The sequence below is a fragment of the Miscanthus floridulus genome, chromosome 5 (assembly GCF_019320115.1).
Source record: "Miscanthus floridulus cultivar M001 chromosome 5, ASM1932011v1, whole genome shotgun sequence".
NCBI lineage: Eukaryota > Viridiplantae > Streptophyta > Magnoliopsida > Poales > Poaceae > Miscanthus > Miscanthus floridulus.
Genome location: NC_089584.1, coordinates 130,679,127 through 130,694,462, shown reverse-complemented (window position 1 = coordinate 130,694,462; position 15,336 = coordinate 130,679,127). Strand labels below are relative to the sequence as shown.

At 47.2% G+C, this 15,336-nt stretch overlaps 4 protein-coding genes across 7 annotated transcripts; all 4 read left to right on the top strand.

Moving 5' to 3' along the window:
• The first annotated feature begins 1,519 nt into the window (after positions 1-1,519).
• On the top strand, positions 1,520-5,077 carry LOC136453606 (large ribosomal subunit protein uL1-like). Of its 4 annotated transcripts, none has more exons than XM_066454162.1 (6): positions 1,520-1,640; positions 2,091-2,126; positions 2,925-3,144; positions 3,559-3,724; positions 4,518-4,723; positions 4,831-5,077. In XM_066454162.1, the coding sequence occupies exons 2-6, from the start codon at positions 2,122-2,124 to the stop codon at positions 4,882-4,884; spliced, it is 651 nt and encodes a 216-aa protein (XP_066310259.1). In that variant the 5' UTR covers positions 1,520-1,640; positions 2,091-2,121; the 3' UTR covers positions 4,885-5,077. The 4 variants fall into 4 exon arrangements, 3 of the variants coding, with proteins under 3 accessions (XP_066310259.1, XP_066310260.1, XP_066310258.1); XM_066454163.1 differs by having other exon boundaries at positions 1,556-1,640; positions 2,000-2,126; XM_066454161.1 differs by lacking the exon at positions 1,520-1,640 and adding an exon at positions 1,704-1,791.
• A 937-nt stretch (positions 5,078-6,014) lies between these two features.
• On the top strand, positions 6,015-7,252 carry LOC136450789 (acidic endochitinase-like). Its single transcript, XM_066451405.1, has 2 exons — positions 6,015-6,542; positions 6,653-7,252. The coding sequence occupies exons 1-2, from the start codon at positions 6,046-6,048 to the stop codon at positions 7,050-7,052; spliced, it is 897 nt and encodes a 298-aa protein (XP_066307502.1). The 5' UTR covers positions 6,015-6,045; the 3' UTR covers positions 7,053-7,252.
• A 1,385-nt stretch (positions 7,253-8,637) lies between these two features.
• On the top strand, positions 8,638-9,782 carry LOC136450788 (acidic endochitinase-like). The gene is made up of 2 exons (XM_066451404.1): positions 8,638-9,138; positions 9,237-9,782. The coding sequence occupies exons 1-2, from the start codon at positions 8,648-8,650 to the stop codon at positions 9,643-9,645; spliced, it is 900 nt and encodes a 299-aa protein (XP_066307501.1). The 5' UTR covers positions 8,638-8,647; the 3' UTR covers positions 9,646-9,782.
• A 4,218-nt stretch (positions 9,783-14,000) lies between these two features.
• On the top strand, positions 14,001-15,336 carry LOC136450790 (acidic endochitinase SE2-like). The gene is made up of 2 exons (XM_066451406.1): positions 14,001-14,586; positions 14,692-15,336. The coding sequence occupies exons 1-2, from the start codon at positions 14,096-14,098 to the stop codon at positions 15,095-15,097; spliced, it is 897 nt and encodes a 298-aa protein (XP_066307503.1). The 5' UTR covers positions 14,001-14,095; the 3' UTR covers positions 15,098-15,336.

Below are 15,336 nucleotides of genomic sequence, written 5' to 3'. Positions count from 1 at the left end.
GTAATGGTCCATATAAAGCACATAATTCTTGACCTTAAATGCAACTTGCTTCATTATCTGTGCTTCTTTATCTGATGCAATCAAACGCAAACCGGTTGACAAGTCCTGCTCAGGCAACAACCACCACACTGGAACACCCATATCATAACCTAGCACCACTGATATCTCATCTACTGCATTAAAAGACCAATACTGCACTTTGATATTGTCGAACCAATCGACATTGCCATCGAGGTACACTCGATCAACACCAGACCCATAGAAAAATCCATTATGATGCACTTCCATAGAAAACTCTTCATCGTCAGGCCCTAAAGAACGAAAAACAACCCTAAAATTAAGCACCGAATCGGAGCATATCAAGCAAGCCTACCAGACCAACTATTACGCCTCCAAATTGATCTGGCACAGATAGCATTGAGTATAGGATACAGCTCTAGGGCACTTACCATAGGTTGGAGCCAGCTCCCCTTTCAATCGTCGACGCCCTGCCATGGTGCTGCCGCGCCGCAATTTGTGCGGCCCGGAGTTCGCCTCAGCCCTGGCCCACCCTCGTGATCTCTCCCTGCCCGCGAGTTCGCCGCCGCCCCGGCCCGCCCTTGCCTTCTCTCGGCTGATAGAGATTGGGGGAGAGGGTGGCTGCAGTTGAAAGTAAGGAAGACAACGTTTGCGGGGGGGGGGGGGGGGTTAATAAAATGCGATGACCTCGCCCTTCATCTGCCACTCTGGCACGACCACATCGGATTATGTGGCTGACGTGGCTGCATCTGGACCGTGCATGTGCCACGGAAATAGATCAGAGACCTAGATAGTTGGTTTAATAGTTTGAGGACGTAGATGGGAAGGAGCCAATAGTTTGAGGACCTACAATGCATTTTACTCAAAACCAAATATGTCGACCTATGTCAGCCTCTACGAGCGATGTTATGAGCCTTGACATTGGACTCCCTCTTTTCATGCACATGCTCAACGCTTCTGAAGGCTGCCTTCCTCACGCTGATCTCATGAATGATTTGCCCATATACTCCAAGATTGCCTTGTAAAATATTCTTCACGACATTCAGGCAATCACGGGCCACTCTAAAACTCTTCACTCGTAAGTCAAGGCTAGGGTCATACCTTCTCTGCAGGCAATGGATTCTATCACCTCTGGTCCCATAGAATCAGAGCCAAAGCTCCCATGAACTGACCAGCCTTGTCCCTGACAGTCGCCGCTGTCGAAGCCTTCAACTCATTGGCTCCGTTCGTGTGCCTTTAAACCCGGCTTATCCGCTTCTTTTTCCATCCAGAACAGCATTTTTCTCTCACAAATTTCTTCAGATTCCTTCAAAATTCCTCCAAGCGAACGGGGCCGTGCTTGAACACTGCATCCACGGTGATCTTGACAACACCCGTGGGGGGTTTTAATTGAGGGAGTTTAGATGGGCCTTTCCCCCAAAATTGAAGTATAGCAGATATCAACTTAGCCCACGAAAGAGCCACAGCCGGCCCAGCCCACGGTATAACCCTAGCACCCTTGGTATTTAGTTCCCAGCAGCAGTAGGCCACGCTCCCAGCCGCACGCCGCCGCCGCTCGCTGCTCGGCCGCTCTCCTCTCCCGACCACAGCTACACCGCGCCACCGGCAAGTCTGCACTTTAGGTGAGCTCCAATCCCCCACCGCAAGTCACAAGATTTGAATTCTGTAGCAGTCAATCAGGAGATCTCGTGCTCTGTTTGGTGGAAAGGGCAACATGTTGTAGATGCGAATTTGTTCCATGCACATCCTCAGGACTGTCAAGGCGCCCATCTGGTACTGTATTGTCAAAACAAGGTGTTTAAGTTGAACTGATGCGTAATGGAACTGTATATTCTAGTTCCTATCGTGTATCTGCAATACTACTGCATTTTTTGTCATTTATGAACAATCCAATTCGTGCCAAACCTTGTATCCGGATCTTATATATTTATAAGTGTATGCATGTATTATGCCTACCTAACTTCGATTGTTTTGCAAAAAGTATCGGGTACTGGGTCCGCCATTGCCAAGTTACCGAACCATTGCAGCTGTTCCTTTAACCTCGCCCATTACTCTTGCTCGTCTCTTCTCAGGAACGCTGCTCGCAATTCGGGTGCCGGCGCCATGAGGTACCGCCGCGCTTCTCTTCTGTCTCACTGTGGTTGCGTGGTGCTTCTCTGTTGAACATGCGAATATCTAACGTGATGCACTCGTTGGAGTTCACAGAGTGCACATTGTATTGTTTATAGTTGCTGATATGTGCAGTGTGTGTCTTCTGTATCATGTTGCTTACCCGGCTTTGTGTAGATTTATGTAGATTTTTTATGGCATATTTTCCATTCCTATTATCGTCATTAGCTGTTAGTTTTGTTAACCTGCTGCAAGGTTTGAATGTCACCATAGGCAGCGGATCAGTTTCTGTATATTTTACTATGTTGTAGAATTTGGCAGATTGGACCTGGTCTGCTGGGTCTTTTGTATGACTTAATGTGATGTTTGGAAATTAGCATGCCAGCAATTCTCTTAGTGCTGGGTGGTTCCTTTAGCTGTACTTATATAAATGGGGGGATTGGTGGACTATCTAACTTGTCTATCTTAGCATTTGAAGTTTTCAGTGTTTTGTCTGTCTTATTAGCCCATTGGTTGTTGCGTTAGAATAGACTTGTATTCTGCAGATTCAGTTTTGTAAAATACTTCTGTTATGTAGCTAGTTGCCCTGTTGTTTCCTGTTCCTTTTGGTTTAACTTGGTGCAATCATCTGTGTTCCCTGGAATTGGTTTCTTAACAAATGTCATGTCAAAAGATCTACTTAAATCTAAGACAAATTTTGCTATGCACGTGTTATCAGTATTGTTTGTCAAAATATATAAAAAAACAAGGGCCTTAATGCATCATGCAATTAATTGTTTCATCTTTCCTTGTTTCAGTAAGCTGCAGAGTGATGCTCTGAGGGAGGCGATTGCCTCGATTACCAGTGATTCCCGTGAGAAGCAGCGCAAGTTTGTTGAAACCATTGAGCTTCAGATTGGTCTCAAGAACTATGACCCTCAAAAGGACAAGCGTTTCAGTGGTTCTGTTAAGCTGCCTCACATCCCTCGCCCTAAGATGAAGGTTTGCATGCTTGGTGATGCTCAGCACGTTGAGGAGGTGTGTTATGCTTCCATCAGTATGTTCCATGTTTTTTTTGTGTAAAATTACTTGTACTCAGGAATTCAATTGTTTGCTCTTCGAGCGAAATATTAGCTTAACAAAGTTCTTGAGTGAGGGGCTGTTGTATATGATCAAACTATTTAGCAAATGAATCGACTTTAGTTCCTTGCCTTTCTGCTTATGTGCAATGTTATCCTGTGCTGTTAAAACGCTTGATATTCAGCATAGTACAATTTGCTATGTATATTTATATTGTAGGCTTATATATAGTATAACTCTCCATGACATCAACAAGTTTTGTACTGCTGAATAGAACCATACAAGTGTCCTTTCAGACAAGTTCATTGGTAATGCCTTGTTTGGCTTTGTTCTGATATATCTGTTCAAATGTTGGTACTATGCTGTATGTAGGCAGAGAGAATAGGTCTAGACAGTATGGATGTGGAAGCCCTCAAGAAGATGAACAAAAACAAGAAGCTAGTCAAGAAGCTGGCAAAGAAGTACCATGCTTTCCTTGCGTCTGAGGCTATCATTAAGCAAATTCCTCGTCTTCTTGGTCCTGGTCTTAACAAGGCAGGCAAGGACCTCTTCCTTTTGTCTGTTGGGTCTACATAGTCTGTTGTTATGTTACTAGTTTTTTTTTTATTGAGTTTAACCTCTGCATTTATTTGTGTTAAATTGGCGGCAAAATTGTTTCTAGAATCATGATCCCTATTTTCCCAAGATTTCTTAATAATATACTTTTTCATTTTTGTTAATCAAACTGTGCTCATATTGGTATATCTTGTGAGGAGGGTGCACACTATTATTGTTCTTGTGGAGCGTAATCTAATTTTCTTTCAGAGGATAGTTATCGATTATAGGGTATGCTAATTTGGAATAGGCCACAATGGTCTTGGGTTGTATAAAGCATGGTGATCATCACAACTCCATGTTTGTACATTGTTTGTAGACCTAGTCATTTATCTTGTTCTTTTTCATTTGAGCAACCAACAGTTCTGATGAGTTAGTTTTTTGTTCTTGATTTAATAATGTCAACTTGAAGGCCATTGTTTTTATAATAACATTGTGAGCTGCAACGTGAAGGGCGGGCCTGGTGCCTGGTGCAAGCGGTAGAGTCTTACCGCCTGTGACCGGAAGGTCCCGGGTTCGAGTCGCGGTCTTCTCGCATTGCACAGGCGAGGGTAAGGCTTGCCACTGACACCCTTCCCCAGACCCCGCACAGAGCAGGAGCTCTCTGCACCGGGTATGCCCTTTATTATGAGCTGCAACGTGGGCTGTGTATAGCATAAAATGATACTATAAGTTGATTTCCTTAAACTTCTGCATTAAGGATCTGTGCTCATCTTTCAAATTGTGTTCTACTGCAGGAAAGTTCCCTACCTTGGTGACACACCAGGAATCCCTTGAGTCCAAGGTTAATGAGACAAAGGCTACAGTTAAGTTCCAGCTAAAGAAGGTACTTTGCATGGGTGTTGCTGTTGGCAACTGCGGTATGGAGGAGAAGCAAATCTTCCAGAATGTGCAAATGAGCGTCAACTTCCTTGTGTCACTCTTGAAAAAGAATTGGCAGAATGTATGCTTCTGAATGTTCCTCACAGCTGTATAAAATTCATGCTTATATGTACTAATATATTATTAACCACTGTGTTAATGACGTCCTGCCTGTTTGTGTGTTTGCAGGTGAGATGCCTATACCTGAAGAGCACTATGGGAAAGGTGTACCGGGTGTTCTAAAATTTCCAATTAGGCTTAGAATTTCCAGGAGACTTGAGTGCTTGGGCCATTTTGCAATTTTCCCTACCAACCAATTTTTTGCGCAACTACTATCGAGGATTAAGTAGTTAAAACCCTGGTCTTGTATGGATGTTTTGGTTCTTGATACCGAACTTGTGACATTATCGTATTTCGATATTGCTGTCTTCACTCACGGGTACAGGCTTTGATGGTCTTTTATTTTTTAACCCTGATTGCTTTATCGCATCCAATGGAATTGGTGCATTTTATCGTTGCTCTGTTTCAAGTCACGGTATGGTCGGTGCCGGCTGGCAGTGGTGATTTTTATGCGTTCCCCATTGGACAGAAAGAATCTTGGTGTATCCTTGTTGGGACGTTGGACTACCCGAAGAGTAGCTGTTTGTTGTTTCGTTGCGTTCGGGTTTCTCCATAGCTAGCTAGCTGCCAAGTATTAGTTTCGGCTTCAATCAAGCTGTAAATGTAGATTCTTGTACAACTACACGGAGTAAAACTAGAATCGATCTACACGTACCCGTCACTCACGCGTCATCTAACGCGTCATCTATTGCGTTTCTCTGGTAATGTATCTTGTTGGGACGCAGAATGTGGCGCTATGACTATCTCCAACAACAACACCTAAAATATAAGATCCATTTAACATTTGGATAGTGCTACAAATACTCATTCGACATCTTCTCCAACAATGAGACCTAAAAGAGAATCTTTTCTGTAAATAAGTTTTCAGAAGAGATATACTCATATTTGGGTTGTGCCTCTCAGACAACCTAAAATGAGTCTTCCGTATGGATACTCTATTGAAGGCTAATTTTAGGTCTTCTACTTCATATTTTGAATTTAAATGTCCATATGAGTCACCTATTGCGGTCAGTCTGACACTTCAAGCTGGACGATACAGGAAATCCGCTATTTTTTGTCGCATGTGTTGTTGTAGTTCAGTTTTGAAGTCACCTCCATGATATACGTTCACATATAACTATGCGTGATCTTAATCGACGCAAAAAGAAAATGTTTATGCATTGCCGTTGTTACCCATGCCAAACCAAGCTATAAAAAGGAGACCTGGCTAAGCAGACTTTCCATCAACTATCACCACTGAGAACCAAAACAAAATTCCTAGTAAGTGGTGGGTACGCTGAAGCCATGGCAGGCCGAGCTCTCGCTCACATTCACTTCCAGCTCATTGCCACCATCCTGGTGGCGCTCGTCGCCACATGCCACGCCGGCAGCATCGCCGTGTACTGGGGTCAGAACGACGGCGAGTCGTCCCTGTCCGAGACGTGCGCGTCCGGGAACTACAAGTTCGTCATCCTCGCCTTCGTCTACAAGTTCGGCAAGGGCCAGACGCCGGACCTGAACCTTGCCGGTCACTGCGTTCCCTCGTCGGGCAGCTGCAAGTTTCTGAGCAAGGACATCCACTCGTGCCAGCGCCGCGGTATCAAGGTCCTGCTCTCCATCGGCGGCGGCGAGGGCAGCTACGGCCTGTCGTCAGAAAGCGACGCGCGCGAAGTGGCCGCGTACCTCTGGAACAATTACCTGGGCGGCACGTCGTCGTCCCGCCCCCTCGGCGACGCCATCCTTGACGGCGTCGACTTCGACATCGAGCAAGGCGGCGCCAAGTTCTGGGACAGCCTCGCCAGGTAAACTCTCGGAGGCTCAGAGCCGCGATCCGTCGTCGTCGTCGTCGTCGTTGCACTGCGCGCTCGTATTGAGTACACGATCCTGACATGGCTGCACGACACGCATGCAGGGACCTCAAGAAATTGGGTAAGAAAAAGGGCAGCAAGGGGGTGCTTCTGAGCGCGGCGCCGCAGTGCCCGTTCCCGGACGAGTGGGACGGCGGCGCGATCAACACGGGGCTGTTCGACTTCGTGTGGGTGCAGTTCTACAACAACCAGCCGTGCCAGGTGAGCGCTGGCCGCGGCGCGTTCCTGGCCGCGTGGAAGAGGTGGCAGTCGGTGCCAGCGGGCAAGATCTTCCTGGGTCTGCCCGCCTCCAAGAGCGCGGCGGGCACCGGGTTCGTGCCCGCCGCCCAGCTCAGGTCGCAGGTGCTGCCGCTCATCAAGGGCTCGCCCAAGTACGGCGGCGTCATGCTCTGGTCCAAGTTCTACGACAAGGGCTACAGCGACGCCATCAAGAAACACGTCTGATATTTCCCGTAAAATGCGGGCGCTGCTGGCTGGGTGCTTTATGTTCGTGTCACAACGTCTTACAGAGTCGCGAGACAATGCTCTCTGTAGTGCAGTGAATTTTCCTGTACCATGTTGGGTTGTGTTGCAGATTCATTTGTTTCTCACATGTATGACGTATTACACACACAGTTGAATAAAAAAGGCATCAAGAAATTGTTTTTGTGCTATAGTTCGCATATTGAGAAAATCTGTATTCATGTCTTACGCTTCTCAAACTGGCCACTTAAATTTCTCTTTATAATCGACTACATTTTTTTTAAAAAAAACATATAGTTCTAAGTCTGATTTTTAGCCATCCATTTTTTAACATTAGCTCAAATTTAGAGTGATTTTGAGTAATCTAGTGTTGATGTAGAGACACGGCAAATGTCGAATAATATTTAAAATTCATAAATAAATGGCTTAAAAGCTTAAAAATCTCGCCTTCATCAAGACTATTTCTAACCTAAGTAACTTCCTCTAAGGAAAATAGAGCATTTTATAACAGCATAAAAATGTAGAGTTTAAAGTAAAACAAACTCCTTTCGAAAAAAAGTAGCTGAGACTAGTTCACTTCTTTTTCAATGTCTTCACATTCTGACTTCTTCGTTCTTAATCTCCATAAACAACCAATCCTTTCTCATGTTCAGGGGAAGGTCCAAAAGTGCTTTGAAAACTCGATCATCATGATTCATCATACCATATGCTTCCAGATAATTATCATGTCTCAAATCTGGTATTTGGTCAAGTGCATCAAGGATCTCATGTGAGAAGTAGGCTTTAGTAGTTCCACACTTCATAGCAGAGGCAAATGATGTTTAATGTCCAAAGCACTCTGTGTTTTTATTTTAAAAAAGGCAGACATGATGACCAATGCATACAATTGAGTAAAACAAAACCATTGCAGTATGATACTTTTCCCAGAAATCAGCTGGTAAATAAGAAAAACGAAGGACTGTTAGCATTGTGAAAAATTCAGCTCTTGTTGTAACATGTCAGTGTAAATCTCCTCTACATATCGAGAGAATGTGTAAATGCTAACAGTTTTTACTCCATACAATAAGCATAACAAATAAAATAAATTAGCATACCTACTATTACTGATCAATCATTAGGGGAATCACTGGGCACTACGAATGCAAAAACCATCAACGATTCATGACACCCGCTGAAAATGCAAACCATGTATGCAGGAACCAGAAAAGGAGCAATTTTTGTCGCATGTTTGTGGTTTAGTTAGTACGGTGATTATCACATTTGAAGTCAGCTTCAATGATTACATTGATCATCACGGAATGTAAACTGCACATGGGATTACCGTGCGTAAATAAATAAAACTTTACTTAACCGCAACCACTTCGAGGTAAATTCACACAGAAGTGCAAACGAACCACGGCACGAAACCTACTCAAAGTTCTCTCCACGGCGTTCATATTGCTAACGCAAACCGTTATAAAAGGAGACACGAATATGCACACTTCGCCATCCCATATTCCCATCTCAGCTCTACTCACTACTACTCGTAGAACAACTTCCTAAAGTTAGTATCCAAGTTGGGCACGCTCGATCAAGCCATGGCAAACCGAGCTCTAGCTCCATTCCTGCTCGTGGCCACCCTCTTGGTGGCTCTCCTCGCCACATGCCATGCCGGTGGCATCGCCGTCTACTGGGGCCAGAACGACGGCGAGGCGTCCCTGTCCGACACGTGTGCGTCAGGGAACTACAAGTTCGTCATCCTCGCCTTCGTCTACAAGTTCGGCAAGGGCCAGACGCCGGAGCTGGACCTCGCCAGCCACTGCGACCCCTCATCGGGTGGCTGCACGGGGTTGAGTGATGACATACGTTCGTGCCAGAGCAGCGGCATCAAGGTCCTGCTCTCGATCGGCGGCGGTGACGGCAGCTACGGCCTGTCGTCCCAGGGGGACGCGCGGGACGTGGCCGCCTACCTCTGGAACAATTACCTGGGCGGCACATCGTCGTCGCGCCCCCTCGGCGACGCCGTTCTTGACGGCATTGACTTCGACATTGAGCTCGGCGGCTCCAAGTACTGGGACAGCTTGGCCAGGTAAACTCTCGCAGCCTGCTTCTCGTCGTGGCACGCTCGGTCGTGTTGGTTAACTCCGCGTTTGCTCACCGCCTCCACCCCGGCCGCACGCCGTGCAGGGACCTCAAGAACATGGGCAAGAACAAGGTCGGCGGCAAGGGGGTGCTCCTGAGCGCTGCGCCGCAGTGCCCGTTCCCTGACGAGTGGGACAACGGCGCGATCAACACGGGGCTGTTCGACTACGTGTGGGTGCAGTTCTACAACAACCCTCCGTGCCAGGTGAACGCGGGCCGTGGCGCGTTCATGGACGCATGGAAACAGTGGGAGTCGGTTCCGGCGGGACAGATCTTCCTAGGCCTGCCGGCCTCCAAGGACGCGGCCGGCACCGGGTTCGTGCCCGCCGACGATCTCAACTCTAACGTGCTGCCGCTCATCAAGGGATCGTCCAAGTACGGTGGCGTCATGCTCTGGTCCAAGTACTACGACGACCGTGCAGGCTACAGTGACGCCATCAAGAGCCACGTGTGATAATTAGACATATGCAGGATGCGCCTGCCTGTGCATACACATATGCTTGGTGTTAGCAGATCTTTCATATTTATGCGATTTATTGTACTTTGGGTTGTTGGTAGTCCTTCAGATTTCATTGTTCGTCACATGTAGAATGTATCAGGCAGCTGAATAAAAAGGAGAGATCTTTTGTAATGGGAAAGCACCGTTTTCTAGTTTCAGGAGATATCAAAGCCACCCAATGACCGACCCAAGATTTCAAAGTTGGGTATATCCAAGTAAAATACAAAGAAGCCTCTAATTTAATTATGAAAGAAATTAAACTGAGAATTTGAGATGTACGCAGGCTTCCACCTTCCTGTGTTGTGGTCGTATTGGTTAGCCGATTTTTTTACTTTTTAGCTATTTTTTTAAAGTTTCTCACAAATAGACTCCTGGAGGAAAGATTTCAGAATATAGACCCTTAGCTCGGCGCCAGCGCCGTAGACGTTGGCGCCGAGATCTGGTCACTGGCTCATCACGCGCGCTGCACGTTGCCTTTGGCAGCTCCCACGTTGCCACACCAGAAAACTGACTGTCCAGTAGTGGCGTGTACTAAAACCTGACGGTGACTACAACGACGTGGGAGCGCAGCGCAGCGCAGACAGCGGCGTGGTGTGCGGCCGTGCTCGTGCGTGCATGAATGAGTTGCGAGGTTCGAGCAGGGGGACGTCGACGCGGCAGGCAATTATTATCTGCTAGTGTATATATATATATATAGCACCATGTCCTTTTGAGCTTTGTATATGGATGTAACTTTCTTGGCCCTTTATCAAAATAATAATAAACTTTCCTGGACATTTTTATATTATCGTAAGATTAGTTGAAAAACGAAGAATACGGCAACCTTTTTATTCTTGCCGAAAGTTGCTGGACCTGCAGTCATATGTAAACCGAATATAGTTCACTGCTCTTCTTCTTTCAAAAATCGATCAGCTGATTGCCACGCAGACTGTCATTCTTTGGGGGAAAGGTTCTGGATGGTGATGTTAGGCTAGCTAACTGTCATTTTGTACATGTACGCCAATATATTGCTACCCGCCCCTAAGAAGAATCGCCAGTGTATTACATTACTTTTATGATGATTGATGACCACAGGCATGCATGTATGCCAAATTAAAGGTGATATGCTTTACACACCAGCAGAAAATTAAAGAGGCCTCTTTAGAAATTGCTTATTTTAACCACTTGTCACTGATTAACAGAAAGTGAGTTCTCGTTCACACTCCGGCACCGGTAATTACTGCACCAGAAGGTTCATACGAAGTTCTCGTGGTACAAATCCTGAGGCTATTACTAAACTGAAGCTAATGAACACTACTGGTAAGGCTGGCAAGTAGTCACAAATGATCCTTCTCTGGGCGTACCTTTGCATCAACATCGGCTAGTACCAAATTCGTAGAAAAGGATAATGTACTTAGCTACAAATTTGACTAAGCCGGGGACAATTCGAGCCATCTTCATCTCAGTATCAATGAAGCATGTATATTACTATTACTTTTTTTTTCTGTCATCTTTGTTTACCGGAACTGCATGCACTATGTCGATCCAAAGAAAAGGACGGCAGATATTCACGAGAACACAGAAGGCTGCTTCCTAACGTCATTTGGCAGTTTGGGGGAAACCTTGTATATTTATAGATCGTATAAACACGACTAAGAAACAACGGCGGTTAGCGTATAATAACAAAGGAAAGCATAGCCATCTACATCCAAGAAGAGCAGTGAACTATATTCGGTTTACATATGACTGCAGGTCCAGCAACTTTCGGCAAGAATAAAAAGGTTGCCGTATTCTTCGTTTTTCAACTAATCTTGGGATAATATAAAAATATCCAGGAAAGTTTATTATTATTTTGATAAAGGGCCAGGAAAGTTACATCCATATACAAAGCTCAAAAGGACATGGTACTATATATATATACACTAGCAACTAATAATTGCCAGCCGTGTCGACGTCCCCCTGCTCGAACCTCGCAACTCATTCATGCACGCACGGGCACGGCCGCACACCACGTCGCTGTCTACGCTGCGCTCCCACGTCGTTGTAGTCACCGTCAGGTTTTAGTACACGCCACTACTGGCCAGTCAGTTTTCTGGTGCGGCAACGTGGGAGCTGCCAAAGGCAATGTGCAGCGCGCGTGATGAGCCAGTGACCAGAGCTCGGCGCCAGCGTCTACGGCGCCGAGATGTGTTAGCTCGGCGCCAACATCAATGGCGCCGAGCTAAGGGTTCATATTCTAAAATCTTTCCTCCAGGGATCTATTTGTAGGCGCCGAGCTCAGCGCCAGGCGCCGAGACGTGTTAGCTCGGCGTCAGTATCAATGACGCCGAGCTAAGGGTCCATATTCTAAAATCTTTCCCCCCGGAATCTATTTGTAAGAAACTTAAAAAAAAACTAAAATGTAAAAAATTCGGTATCGGTCAGCAACTGGCGGGGAGGGGGATGGTGGCAGCAGAGGCTGAGTAGCAAGCGCTGCTGCGCTGGATGGACGAACAGGCGCCCCTATTTGTTGGTGGATCTGCCCATAGGGCAGTAGGGTGCCAATGCGCGGGGTGCTACCGTGACGAGCGGTGACGGCTTGGGACGACAATGCTAGCCACTAGGGTTTCTGGTTCGGTGGTTCCGCCTCTTGCTGTCTCGCAACCTCGTGGTGAGGGAAAGGCCAGATGACACTAAAGTCTGGGCCATGAGGTGTGGACAGTGGGCCGATGAGTAATGAGTGGTTGGATTATCCAGGCACGATATAGTAGGTCCAGCCCTGAAGCCACCATGCCTCTAATCATATGATGAGACCTGTACTCTACTACTAACCTACTTCATCAACAATAGAAACAAACATGAATTAAGGTGTCAAGTAGATCTGATCATGGTCATGAACCACCCCATCTGACCTGTTCGGGGGGGGGGGGGGGGGGGGGGGGGGGGGGGGGGCAACTCGATCCAATCTAAGAGCATCTCGGCTCTTCGTTTCTTAGCGGGCCTCTTCGTTCGTTTAGCGAGGCTCTTCGTTCATTTAACGGGCCTCTTCGTTTTGTTAACGGGTTTTTTTATTTTACCAAGTTAAAAATACCAAACTCTTGGAGATAGATTATTTTTTTACTTGGCATATAATTTTGGGAGTTGGCAAATCACAAGATTTGCCAAGTAAAATTTGACAAACTCTTGGAGATGCTCTATCCCAATAGTGCATCGAATCAGGATTAGGATATACTCCCTCCGTACTAAAAAATAAGTCATTTTGGATAGCGACACGGTCTCCAAAGTATAACTTTGACTACTTATTTTTATAAAGATATTTATCAAAAAGTGATATACGTGAATTTTTGTGAAAGTATTTTTCAAGACAAATCTATACATATGGTTTTCACATTTCCAAACTCAACAACTTAAAAGTTATGCATGATTTATATTCCCAATGTTTGAGTATGGAGGGAGTAACTTTCAACCTATATACCCGACCTCACATGATAAAATCAGGACCAAGATAGAAAATCCCAAAAAATTGACTGACCTGCCACTGCGTTGGATTGAGCTAGGATCAAAGATTTTAACCCAATATTGAGGATAAGCCAGCACGGGGCAACCGACCGCGCTGGCACATGACGGGCTGGTAACTCGAGGCACGAGGGACTCTCCCGGTGTGATTGATCGATTCACTCGTACATGCATGCTACAGGATCATCAATCATCATGCGGCACACTTCCGACCTGGTCGATAGTCAATCAGCCAGCAGCGTGTGATTACAGGGTTTCTCGCCAAGTGGACTCTTAAAAAAATCGAAGAGAGCAGTTCTACGTTTTTACTGTTTTATTACCACCTTACGAACCTGCTCGAGTATGCATGTTTTTCTGCAAACAACAAATCCATTTGTGACGTTCCAAGGGCCAGGCCTGTAGGCTGTAGATATTGTCAGTTTCCATATGAAGGGCGGTCTAGTATTCTAGTACCGCACTCCTTAAATAGCTCCCAAGCAGACAAGCAGTATGTCTTAGACGGCAATCACCATGACTGCAGGGGGATGAAGAATGAATGTTGCTGCACCTGACATCAACCGAAATGTATACTTATTTTTCACGAAGCTGAAACTGAAAGGATTGGTATATATAGAAATGGAACAAGCCAAGGAGCACGCCTACTTCGTTCGGCCGGCTGTCCACTCTTCCGTCCACGAGCGCCACCGTGATATGCCGGACCAGTTACTATCTACAGGCCCATCCCGTGAGTCCGTGACGATCACATTGCTAATGCCATTGCTAACACTGGCAAACAGCTATAAAAAGGTGACATCGATCACATTCAGTCATTCACACTTCACAAGCCACAGCTAACCGAAGCTAGCTCAAAGCTAATCCTTACTAGCACTAGCACACTGTCTTGGACTAGGCTAGGCATAGGCTTAATTAGTCGCTAACTAGCTGGTTAACCATGGCAGGTAGACCTCTCACTCCCTTCCAACTCACTGCCATCCTCTTGCTGGCGCTCCTCGTTACGTGCCACGCCGGCGGAATCGCCGTATACTGGGGCCAGAACACGGAAGAAGCAACCCTGTCCGCGACGTGCGCATCCCGCAAGTACCAGTTCGTCATCCTCGCCTTCGTTTCCCAGTTCGGCCAGGGCCGGGCGCCACAGCTGGACCTGTCCGGCCACTGCGACTCCTCGTCGGGCCGCTGCTCCGGCCTGAGCGATGACATCCGTTCGTGCCAGCGCCGCGGCGTCAAGGTCCTGCTCTCCATCGGCGGCGGCGTTGGCAAGTACGGCCTGTCGTCGGCCGCGGACGCGCGGCTGGTGGCCGCGTACCTCTGGAATAGCTACCTCGGCGGCACGTCGTCGTCACGTCCGCTCGGCGATGCCGTCCTTGATGGCATCGACTTCGACATCGAGCTCGGCAGCGCCAAGTTCTGGGACAATCTCGCCAGGTATACACTACTTTCGCAGCCGCGCCTAACACTCGTCCTCGTCGCTGCATGGTCGTTTCGAGTTCACATATATACTCATGCTCTGATCGGACACCACTGGCGCAGGGACCTCAAGGACATGGTCAAGAATAATGGCGACAAGGCGGTGCTGCTGAGCGCGGCGCCGCAGTGCCCATTCCCGGACGAGTGGGACAGCGCCGCGATCAACACGGGGCTGTTCGACTTCGTGTGGGTGCAGTTCTACAACAATCCGGAGTGCCAGTTCAGCTCGGGGCGCAAGGCCTTCCTAGACGCATGGAAACAATGGGAGTCGGTGCCGGCGGGGCAGCTCTACCTCGGACTGCCAGCCTCCAAGGACGCGGCAGGCACCGGGTTCGTGCCCGCGGCCCAGCTCACGTCGCAGGTGCTGCCGCTCATCAAGGGCTCGCCCAAGTACGGCGGCGTCATGCTCTGGTCCAAGTTCTACGACGACCGCACGGGATACAGCTCCGCCATCAAGAGCCACGTCTGAATGTCTGATAGACCGATAGGAAATTGCAAGCGTGCGTGTACTGTATGCTTCTGTGAGTGCGTGTGGACGGTGCATGCAGAGTTGTGGTAGATAGTTTATATTTCAGCATGTCGTGTTCGATCTTGTCTCGATGTGAACCGTAGCTGGGAGACTGTTATAGTGTTATGTAGTAGAGCAAAACATCAGCTCCGCAATTTTCAGTCACCATCCTAGTAGGCCCTTTATCAACAAATAAAGCA

What these genes read in the sequence shown, in the direction of transcription:
- LOC136453606 (XM_066454161.1), top strand. Translation starts at nt 1,742, where the DNA reads ATGCGAATTTGTTCCATGCACATCCTCAGGACTGTCAAGGCGCCCATC. An exon ending in TCGGGTGCCGGCGCCATGAG is followed by an intron (nt 2,127 to 2,924) that starts GTACCGCCGCGC and finishes TCCTTGTTTCAG; the next exon opens with TAAGCTGCAGAGTGATGCTC. An exon ending in ATGCTCAGCACGTTGAGGAG is followed by an intron (nt 3,145 to 3,558) that starts GTGTGTTATGCT and finishes TGCTGTATGTAG; the next exon opens with GCAGAGAGAATAGGTCTAGA.
- LOC136450789 (XM_066451405.1), top strand. Translation starts at nt 6,046, where the DNA reads ATGGCAGGCCGAGCTCTCGCTCACATTCACTTCCAGCTCATTGCCACC. An exon ending in TTCTGGGACAGCCTCGCCAG is followed by an intron (nt 6,543 to 6,652) that starts GTAAACTCTCGG and finishes ACACGCATGCAG; the next exon opens with GGACCTCAAGAAATTGGGTA.
- LOC136450788 (XM_066451404.1), top strand. Translation starts at nt 8,648, where the DNA reads ATGGCAAACCGAGCTCTAGCTCCATTCCTGCTCGTGGCCACCCTCTTG. An exon ending in TACTGGGACAGCTTGGCCAG is followed by an intron (nt 9,139 to 9,236) that starts GTAAACTCTCGC and finishes CACGCCGTGCAG; the next exon opens with GGACCTCAAGAACATGGGCA.
- LOC136450790 (XM_066451406.1), top strand. Translation starts at nt 14,096, where the DNA reads ATGGCAGGTAGACCTCTCACTCCCTTCCAACTCACTGCCATCCTCTTG. An exon ending in TTCTGGGACAATCTCGCCAG is followed by an intron (nt 14,587 to 14,691) that starts GTATACACTACT and finishes CCACTGGCGCAG; the next exon opens with GGACCTCAAGGACATGGTCA.